Source organism: Papaver somniferum, chromosome 3 (genome assembly GCF_003573695.1).
Source record: "Papaver somniferum cultivar HN1 chromosome 3, ASM357369v1, whole genome shotgun sequence".
Taxonomy (NCBI): Eukaryota; Viridiplantae; Streptophyta; class Magnoliopsida; order Ranunculales; family Papaveraceae; genus Papaver; species Papaver somniferum.
The window spans coordinates 78,253,352-78,264,401 of record NC_039360.1 but is presented as its reverse complement, the minus strand read 5'-3'; the positions used below and the strand labels follow the sequence as shown (position 1 = coordinate 78,264,401).

The 11,050-nt window shown below is 36.7% G+C and overlaps 1 protein-coding gene across 1 annotated transcript; it reads left to right on the top strand.

Moving 5' to 3' along the window:
• The first annotated feature begins 924 nt into the window (after window positions 1–924).
• On the top strand, window positions 925–5,853 carry LOC113356580 (thiamine biosynthetic bifunctional enzyme TH1, chloroplastic-like). The gene is made up of 10 exons (XM_026599751.1): window positions 925–1,091; window positions 1,177–1,413; window positions 1,739–1,813; window positions 2,142–2,217; window positions 2,304–2,379; window positions 2,705–2,839; window positions 3,665–3,729; window positions 3,839–3,966; window positions 4,494–4,750; window positions 5,130–5,853. The coding sequence occupies exons 1-10, from the start codon at window positions 1,050–1,052 to the stop codon at window positions 5,665–5,667; spliced, it is 1,629 nt and encodes a 542-aa protein (XP_026455536.1). The 5' UTR covers window positions 925–1,049; the 3' UTR covers window positions 5,668–5,853.
• The last annotated feature ends 5,197 nt before the right edge of the window (window positions 5,854–11,050 follow it).

Below are 11,050 nucleotides of genomic sequence, written 5' to 3'. Positions count from 1 at the left end.
CTAAACCAGAGACACTACCTCCCCAGACAAACTACTCTCCCCTCTAGGCCTGTCAATGGAAGAATATCCGTCGGATATTCAGAAATCCGATATCTGACAGGTTAAGCACTATCGGATATTCGATAATATCCTATAGGATATCAAAATCAGATATCGATTCCGATAGGCTAAGCTATAGGATATCGGATATTTATCCGATAATATCCGGTTCTGAAAAAATATGTTAAAAACTCTTTAAAACATGTTCATAATTGAAATTTAAGTTCAATCTTTCAAACATTTCATATCGGATATCGGATATTTGTATCGGATATCGGATATTAGGGTAAATCACAAATAAATCATAAATATGGTTAGGATAAATCACAAATGAATCCACGTTCTATCGGATATCGGATATTAACCAAACGGATAGAGCCTAATCCGATTCCGACAGGTTAAGGAAGAAATATCCGATAAGTATCTGTATCCGATATCCGATAAAACGGATAAAATCCTATAGGATCCCGAACACTCGGAAACGGATTTTGGATATCGGATATATATTGACAGGCCTACTCCCCTCTAACATACGAGATAGCTGCTACCTGAGAGGTAGTGAACAGCGATAGAAAAAGGATGGAAAGCACTGGCGCCTACCTGTTGGGTTTGGCTACTAAGGAAAGTGATACACATCCCGCGAGTTATACTGCAAGAGAGAGGGGGTGGTCCCCCTGTGATCTGGTGGATTTACAGGGGTGGGTTTAGTGTGGATCCCACCCCTTATGTCTTGCGGTACAATCTGCCAGATTGAGCCTTCCGGATGTAAATCATTTTCCGGCTAGTAAGCCGTTTTATTTTGGTATGGGCCGTCACCAATTTATAAAACGCACCGCCTTACTGCTTATCTCTCTCCTCACGTAACTAAACATACTGATGATAGTACTTTTTTTGTGCGTCTGGTTAACCACAACTGACAGTAGGTGGCCGTCCCCCAGTTCAGTTATCTACCCTCTCCCAAGACCATCCCTTTTAAAAAAACCCTACTAAAAACATCCATTAATTCATTCATGGCTTTCTCGTGTACCCTTTCTCATCCCCTCTTTTCCAAGGTTCACTCTATTGCTTTCTCTGTTAATTTCATTTTTAATCAGTAAAGATTTGTTATTGTTTATCTGAAAATTGAAAATTTCGCAGATTCGTTGTGTATCGGTATCAGCTAGTAGTCGAGTAGCAGTTGCAATGTCAAGTAATTCAGTTTCGATCGAAGACAAATGTTCTAAACAGAAAATTCCGCATGTGTTAAGTGTTGCTGGTTCAGATTCTGGTGGTGGTGCTGGAATTCAAGCGGACCTTAAAACTTGCGGAGCTCGTGGTGTTTATTGTTCTACTGTTATAACTGCGGTTACTGCACAGAACACAATTGGGGTTCAGGTATGCAATTTCAGTCGCCTTTTTTTTAATTAGAATCATTTTTGAATATGATTACAATAGTTTGTAGAATTGTTCGAAGGATAGATAAAAGTTGTAGCTTATACAATATGATGAACGGGAGTCAAAATGACGCCAATTGTTCAAATGTGTGAAATGTAGTGAACCTCCGAGATTTATATGATGTTGCCTCTAGTGAATTCATGTGAATTTATGTTACTTACATTTTACCACTAAACCACTGGTGGTTCATTTTGGATTTGAAATTGTTGTTTACCTTAGAATGATGCAGCTATTAGTTTTCCTAATGACAAATTTTTATGTACAGGGAGTTAACCTTGTGCCGGAGGAGTTTGTTGCGGAACAATTGAGGTCTGTGCTGACGGACATGCAGGTTGATGTGGTAAGTCGCGACTGGAAATTCGTGACTACTAGTATTAGGGCACATTTACTTGAAATCTTTTAAGGTGTTAGAGATGCTGACTTTCTCAATCAGGAAAAGATAAAGAGATGTCGAGTCCCACATAACCTAATAGTTACACATGGTTGTACATTTACAGTCTATGCATTCAGTGATTACTATTATGAAATAGCGCTATGACAAGGATGGGTTGACTTGCCATGACAGAAAACAAGTTACAGTGTTGTTCGAACTTCGAAGACAAACAACTGATATGGGGATAAGATTTATGTAACCCAACTGATAGTAGTTTCAATTTTGAAATTCTCAGGTAAAAACTGGTATGCTCCCTTCTATTGGCGTGGTCAAAGTTTTGTGTCGTGTACTGAAAGAATATAAAGTTCAAGGTATGTTAATGTTATAGTGCTTTTGTTGTTGTTTTATTTATTTATTTACATCATTGGTTAATTTCTGTTGCATACTATGAAGGCAGCTCTAGTGGTTGATCCTGTTATGGCATCTACAAGCGGGGATGTACTAGCCAATTCTTCCATCCTTGCTGGTCTTTGGTATGTAAAGCTTTTTGATACGGAAGCTAAGTAAAAGTCGTAATGATTAGTATCTATTGTGGCCCTTGAACCCACTCACTTGTCTGGATTTTTCCTTCGTCTTTTTATTTGCTAATAGGTTAATTTATCTGGTGTTTTGTTTGCTGGTCTGTGTCTGTTCTTTCTTTTTCATTCAAGTATATGATAAGTTTATTAGTATCATGATACTGCATCCTAGATAAAGAGTTTACGGAAGATGGACATGTTTGTGTCTTTCTCTACATCCATACTTGAAATGTTCTGTGAAATCTGATGGCGCTTTAATTCTGTTGAACTTGTATTGCAGGGAGGAACTTCTACCGATGGCTGATATAGTAACCCCAAACTTGAAAGAGGCATCCGCGTTACTTGGTGGTGTGAAACTTACAACAATTGCTGATATGCATTCTGCTGCAAAATCAATTCACGATTTCGGTCCACGGTGAGTTCGTATTGTGTGCTTCAAGTTTGAACTCAGTTTTTAATCTTATAAAGAATGTTATATTATATGAATCTCTTTAAGTCAAGTTAGTTTACTTTATGTTTTCTTAAACCACAGAATCGTTATACTTGTGAGCTTAGTAAGCCAACTTCATTATTGCATTTGTATCATATTTTTTTCTTACTCGCAAAATCATCGTTCATTTGAGGTTTAAACATTGTACTCATTAAGGCCACCAAATTTCTCTAATTCAGGTTCCAGATCGTCTTTTATACATGTTGGACCCAACCTTTTCCTTCTTCCTTTTAACATTTTACTGTTTGGAGGCTTTTGTCTTTATTGGTATTCAATTTTGGATTCTGTCAACCTTATCGCATAGGTTGAGACATGAGTGTCACCTAAATGGCGTGTGCATCTCGTGATATACATCGAGAGTTTTGAATAATGTAAATATATCATGTACATGGGCATTTAAGTTTGAAGGTAATCATGGGCTAATATGAACACTTACAAGTGATGCGAGCTTAGTTAAAAACAACAGTGTTTATGAATTGAGTTTCAAGATAGAAGAAAGTCATCTCACAAATAATAGCATTCATGATGTCATAGTAGCTCAAAGGGGAATTTTGTTTCCTAACACCAACAAGAAAACAAAAACGAAACGGAAAAAAGAAAAATGCTAGAAAGAAAAAGAAAGATATGCTTTCTCCTCCTGTTGAGGAGGCATCTAATTGTGCAAAGAAAGATAGTCTTTTTAAAAAAATGAGTTCTATTGGTTTTATACAGGATCATGTGGAAACTAACTAGTTTCTTCTTTGTTTTCAGACATGTGCTTGTCAAAGGTGGCGATCTACCTGCTTCATTAGATGCTGTGGATGTTCTGTTTGATGGTTAGCGGCACATGTCTAACTTGCTACCTCCCTCCCTCCCTCTTTGCTCGCCATTTCTTAGATACACTTGGCAAGTTTTGCTTCTAAACTTTTAGTGAACTTTATCCAGGAATCAATTTTCACGAGTTTCGTGCATCACGTATACAAACTCGTAATACACACGGAACTGGTTGCACTCTTGCGTCATGTATAGCGGCTGAGTTAGCTAAAGGTTCTCCTATGTTACAAGCTGTTCAGGTAATGACTTATTTGTTGACCAAGTAGTCTGCTGTAATTGCTACTGCCGCTACACACTGTTAGCAAGTTGTTTAGTGTATACAAATATGCCTCAATGTTGGAGTACGAGGGATATTTTTCGTGTTCATCTTAAAATCGACCAACAACTGAGCAAATAAATTATAATCTGGAAAGAATCGGAAACAAAAAATTCTGGCACCTTTGTTAGTTATATAGGGATATTGAATGTACTTACTGCTTAGGTAGAGGTGTAGTTTGCTGGTTGATCCTTTTCTGAGTGTCATGTCTCTGACATGTTAAGCAACATTACGTTTTTTCTTCAGTTTTTTTCTCTTAGAAAGATTATTAAGCAGAATTTGCACTAGACAAATCCCCCCAACTATGTTCAAATGAAATTCATGATGAAACAAGTTGTTTAGTGTAAGCATGTTAGATTCTTACTGAAAGGTAGTTTGTAGGCTCTGTTTCTCTCTCTCTTTTTTGACGCAGTTTGGGATTGCTAAGACTTATAACTCGAGTGTATTCAGGTAGCAAAAAACTATGTTGAGACCGCCTTGAATTACAGTAAAGACATCACGATTGGAAGTGGGCCTCAAGGTCCATTTGATCACCTGTTAAAGCTAAAGCATAATTTTTCTAGCTCCTCTAGACGAAGGGGTTTTAGTCCAGATGACCTCCTCTTGTATGCTGTTACAGATTCAGGAATGAACAAAAGGTGGGGCAGATCCATTCCTGATGCTGTAAAAGCTGCCATAGAAGGTGGAGCAACAATCATTCAGTTGAGGTTAGTGCTCAGTACTTTGATTTTTATGTGGGTGCTTCTGTTCCGACATGATTGATTCTTCTCCTGTACTTGCTTGTATAATTGTGTTAAATGACTTAATAGACCCCATTCTTACCCTTAGATGACTTCATAAAACAAACAAGGTTAGGCCAGGAATGGCATCGATCCTCATTTAGAATCACGAGGTGCAGACTAGGCCCAGGTGAAGTCATATTCATATTACCATCGACGAGTCAGTCCTTACTCAAACCAGAAAGCAATATGAGCTGTCAGTCTTTCTAGTGACCACCTTATACTTTACACTGAAAAGGATGCGCTTAATGCATGTCTACCTCTGAATCACTTGGTATTATTGCTCTACTTACCTTTTACTTGTCAGGGAAAAAGAGGCTGATACCCGAGAATTTGTGGAGTTAGCTAAGGCATCTCTAGAAATCTGTCGTTCCCATGGAGTACCTTTATTGATAAATGATCGAGTTGATGTTGCCCTTGCATCTGATGCCGATGGTGTTCATGTTGGCCAGTCTGACATGTCACCGCGTGTTGTCCGTTCTCTTCTTGGCCCGGATAAAATAATTGGAGTCTCTTGCAAAACCCCAGAGCAAGCTCTACAAGCATGGAGCGACACTGCAGATTATATTGGCAGTGGCGGTGTTTTCCCAACATCAACAAAGGCAAATAATAGAACTATCGGTTTGGATGGTCTGAAGACTGTCTGTTTGGGTTCAAAATTACCTGTTGTCGCCATTGGTGGTATTGGCATTGGAAATGCAGGTTCTGTTATGGAAATCGGTGTCCCTAATCTAAAAGGTGTCGCAGTTGTATCAGCACTATTTGATCGTGAATGTGTTACAACTGAAACCAGAAAACTGCATTCAGTACTAACAGATGTCCTTTCAACACAGGCATCCAAATAAAAATTTACCACTGTATAACTTAAATTCAGTTGGAAATAAATAAACAGGCCAAGGGGATTGACTCCTATGCTGTAAAAAAGTGAAAACAAACTGTTAAAACATTCTACTCTGCTAGAGCAGATACTTTGAAGTCAGTACTAAACTACTAATGAATTATTTTGAATTGCATTATCATTCTGATGGTTACAGGAGGCTAAATTCCATGATTAGGGACAAAATGAAGAGCATAGTTGTATTTTGTTTACTGTTCTAGTCGTTTTCTAGTCTGATGGTTTTCTGAAATGATTGTTTGAACTTTGAATCACCGTTTGAGAAAAGAAGACAAGAATCAAGAGGGTACTATCCACATGCAAATTATAATCTTCTGCGCCGTGCATGATGTTTCGTTTGATTTTGAATATATAAGTAAATTAGCAATGAAATGTAATCTCGTTTTAACAATTAGCTACTTGATTTATGGATGTTTGTTTTCTATTGTTAAAGATGCATGTCATGATTTGACGTAACTCAGATTTGTGTGGAAATTGTCATTTTTCTTGTCCGTGTTTGTTTATTGTCTTGACAAAATGTAATCAAACTGGTCCCGGCTTTTGCAAAATACAGAAAAAAATTGCGCAGTTAGATAAGCGTTTTGGATTTCTTTACTAATGGCTTCGCATTAAGCAACCGAAAAATCTAACTATAATTTGCAGTGAATACGAACTTGTCAAAAGGTTTATAGTTCTGAAAGACCTTCTGAACCCAAAGTGCATTATCTCATGCTTTCAAAGCAAAATAAAGGGCATTTGAATCCAAGTGGAGTAAAAAGATTTTTTATTAAAAAATAGCTGACATTAGAAAGCAAAAAGGATTTGGAAATTTAGACCAATCATCTGGTGTTAAAAAAAAAAAACAAGATCGATGGAGCCAGTGATGTTGCAAAATACTGTTTTTCTCAAGAATGATACGTAATGATGATGGACAGACATGGAAATCAAATCAATCAAAAAAGCTATGTACTAGATGTTTAAAGTTGTTTTGTGTAAAACTATTAACAAACAGTCTGCACTGAATGGCGCCCAGAGAAACATCTAAAATGTGCACCAGCGTGTTGGATAGTTAAATTAGTTAGTTCGGAGAATTTGATTACATAACCTTCAAACAAGGTGGGGTAAAAGCAGATGGCTCGGTGGGGATGTTAGAGCATACCCAAGTTCCATCACCCAAAAACGTCCCACGCAGTTCCATGTTGCTTTCCAAAAGATCTTCCAAAGCTCCATGGTCCATGGAACACGCCTTGGAATCAACCCTTTATGCCAAGTACAAGGGTGCAGCCCATTTCGCTTAGCTATAGCTCAATTGAAGCTAAGCGAAATGCATATAAGGTGCACGTTATCGTGCATGAAGCTGAATCGCTTAGCTTAACCATACAGATTAACTTAACCGTATGGTTAGAGCCTGTTTGGTATAGTTTTCAAAAACAGTTTTCTGTTTTTAAAAACAAAGTAAACAGAAATAGGAGAAAACATGTTTGATAGGGGTATTTTTAGAAAATGCTTTCTATTTGTTTTCTGTTTTTGAAAACAAAAAAAATAAAAACAACAAATTATTGTTTTCTATGTTTTCTCATTTTTCTTTTTTTGTTCTTTTTTTTTTGATTTTACCTATTTCCCATCCCTACTTTTCCTATTTCCCATCCCAACCGGACAAATAAAATTTTATAAAACTCCTTTTATATTGGGTAAACAAAACTTACTCTTTTATTTTTTCGTGGTTAACCTAATACTCTTGCCACTATCGCGACCGCCAAATTAATCAGGTGGGATACTATTTGTCAAATCATAATCAAGGTTTAAGATTGATTAACCTAATTGAAATTCTCGGGAAAAGTACACAGTATAAGGTCACGTAATTGGCGTAATTAACCTAATTGGCGTCTCCATTTTAACTCATCTACACAGTATCACATCAATCCAGTGAAGAAAAAAAAAGGTTAATGATTGATCCCGCGGTTAACTAATCATAGTTCTCACCCTTCTCGCTTTAAGTACGGAGGCATTATTAGATTAATAGGTCACGTCTGTTAACAATACAAGATGTGGTAACAGTCATCGTAAAGTATAAGGTCCGAAAGTGGTGTTGTCATATGTTTCACAGGATGGTAGTGGAGATTCAAGAAGGAGAGGGGAAGAACGAAGATGTTGGTGGATGATTACTGATAAAACATAATAGAGGGAGTTTTGTTCACCCAACCTTGAAGAGTTTAAATAAAAAATGATTTTTTAATCAAAACTAGTCATAAAAATCCAAGGTGACCAAACTTGTGGTACAAAAATCCCACTCAAATGTTGGGATCCATTAAAACTCCATCGTAAACAAAATTGATACAAAAATCCCAAATCTTAAAAAATTGATACAAAAACTCCCAATTTAAATGTTGGTTTCATCACAAAATTTGGTGAAACCAAAATAAAATTTGATGAAACCAACATTTAAATTTAGGGTTTTTGTGTTAATTTTGTTTTGATGGGGTTTTGTGTTACTTTTGTTTTGATGGGTTTTTTGTGGAAGGATGGTGACACCTCTGGGGTTATAACTCGTGGACCGTTTTTTAATTCGGATGGGATTTAGGAAAAGTGGGGATTGGAAATAGGTAAAACCTTTCTTTTTCTTTTCAGAACAAAGTAAGAGATCGGAGAATGACTGCAAGTGAGTCATGGCCAGTATCATTATTTATTAGACGAGTCTTTACATTTGATCTGATTTAGTTAATTTTTCTTGTTTTCAAAACAGTTTTTATTCTACCAAACAATTTTTAGAAAACGAAAACAAGGAAAAAATGGAATATTTTTAAAACACATATTAGCAAGGTAGGAATATTATTGAGTCTTGTTCCTCAAAACTTTCTTCTTAGAATGGGATGAAAATATCAAGAGAATGTAAGTCAACTCCTATTAAAAGTGTCTTGGTTAATTTACCTATCTATGAACTATCGATCTTTCTTGGCCCTTGCTCCATCACAAAAAAGCTTTGTAGAACAGTAAGAAATTTTCCTTGGGATGATGATCCTAATAAAAAAAATCACAATATTTGATAATTTATGGTCATGAAGTTTAAAGAATGTGGTAGTTTTAGAATTCAGAAGTCAAAACATATGAATTCGTTGCTTCTTAAAAAGCGGTACTGGTGCAGATTTGGTACGAAAAAGGAGACTCTTTGTGGAGAAATTTGGTGAAACTTCAATCAATTGGGGAACTCTTCAACCTAAAAAAAAGGTTAGTTTGTGACATTATATTTATCGTGAGCCCGAAGACTTCACCAAATTTGTGACATTTAAGATCAGCGCGTGGAGTGAAATCAGATGAGATTAGGAAGACCTTTGGATTGGATGAGATGTTATGCAATAGATTTCCTTTGTCATTTGAATCTTGATGAACTAAAGGATTCATGATGTCTCGTTTATATGCCGTCTGACTTTATATCGGAAATATTGGTAGTATTTGAGGGTCCCAGTCTTTCAAGATATTGGATTCTCTTGTTATCAACACAAATATGGTAGTGAATAATATTCAACAAGTATATATGTTTTTTTTCTGATATATATATTTTCTTTATAACAATTAATTGAATCAGAACTATAATTTGCTGACACAAGAATCGTACTTTTTATGTGTATATGTGTATTAGTTTAGTATAAGTGATACAAGCATAAAATAGCCTCACCTTACTTCTCAAAATCCAAATCAACGAGAATATTGATAGAAATTCGCGTCCCATATAGGTATCACCAAGTAAGCCATTAATACTCGTCAAGTTTATCTTTTTGTTGTTGAAGATCCTTTCATTTTTTCCTGCTTCCAAACACACTAACATATTGAGATCGACAAATTGTTTTTAAAAATGCGGGGGTCTAACAACCACACCCAACAATTCGTTTGGCAATCTGAGAATACTTACTCCAATACACTTTCTAGAGAATCAACTAGAAAGTCAAACTCAATCATTAGTACAAAACAAAGCTAGGATAAGTTAGTCTGTGTTAGTGGTGGTCAGGATTTGTCCAGACAAAGATAAATCAAGGGTTGTGGTTCTCCTGACCACCCCCTACAACTCGCACGCGTGACACTAATTCCAATATTATGAATGAAAAATGAATATTCAAGTCAAGATATGGATTTTCAAAAATTATAACGGGGAGGATCGAACTCATGACTTATTATGTCATAAGAGTGGCCTCTAACCAGTGTTCCACCTTGGTTGGAATTAATAGAAAAAATAAATCAACGGTGATGGTTTGTTCAACTTAAATATCATAATTGCTTTATTAATTAGTGTTTCACCAATTGCACTTAATAAATAATCTATTCATTATAAAGTGTTTCATTAATATGTGTTTCACTAATTGCTCATAATAAATGACTAATCATTTTTTAATTATAAATGTTTTTTTAATTAATTATTATATGTATTTTTATTAATAAGTAATTTTGATAAATAATATCAATAGACATTTTTTGCGACAATGAGTAGTAGAAGAGGTGGAGGCCGAAAGATTAGTGGTGGTTAAGGGCGGCGCCAAGCACAATTACAGTAATTTTGTCTGCACCTGGTAAGTTTTTCCGTGTTGAGTCAAATTAAGCCGCAGGCTCCACTCCTGGTGGTTCCCTTCCGTCAATTCCTTTAAGTATCAGCCTTGCGACCATACTCCCCCCGGAACCCAAAAACTTTGATTTCTCATAAGGTGCCGGCAGAGTCCTAAAAGCAACATCCGCCGATCCCTGGTCGACATCGTTTATGGTTGAGACTAGGACGGTATCTGATCGTCTTCGAGCCCCCAAATTTATTGGCATCACTGGCTAACAACCACGTGAGTAAGGCCAATGCCGGAGACCCATATTGCATCATCTGTCACGATGAAGCTTCATTTGAAAAGATGAAGCTTCATTTGCGCAGGGTCATTGCAAGATGCGGCCTCAGGAGTTGGTGAATGATTTTTGGTCCCCAAAAAAGATTTGTAGAAATGCAAATAATACATATATAGGGAAGGGACGTTGGTTGAGAAGAAAATGCAAGTTTTCCTTGCATTTCCTACGGGAAGCGAATAAATGCATGCCAAATGTGATTTATCGAATTTATTGGCATCAATGGCTGACAACCACGTGAGTAAGGCCAATGCCGGAGACCCATATTGCATCATCTGTCACGATGAAGCTTCATTTGAAACGATGAAGCTTCATTTGGGCAGGGTCATTGCAAGATGCGGCCTCGGGAGTTGGTGAATGATTTTTGGTCCCCAAATTTTTTTTGTAGAAATGCAAATAGTACATATATAGGGAAGGGACGTTGGTTCAGAAGAAAATGCAAGTTTGCCTTGCATTTCCTACGGGAAGCGAATGCCGCGACG

What these genes read in the sequence shown, in the direction of transcription:
- LOC113356580 (XM_026599751.1), top strand. Translation starts at nt 1,050, where the DNA reads ATGGCTTTCTCGTGTACCCTTTCTCATCCCCTCTTTTCCAAG. An exon ending in AGAACACAATTGGGGTTCAG is followed by an intron (nt 1,414 to 1,738) that starts GTATGCAATTTC and finishes TTTTATGTACAG; the next exon opens with GGAGTTAACCTTGTGCCGGA. An exon ending in GAAAGAATATAAAGTTCAAG is followed by an intron (nt 2,218 to 2,303) that starts GTATGTTAATGT and finishes CTATGAAGGCAG; the next exon opens with CTCTAGTGGTTGATCCTGTT.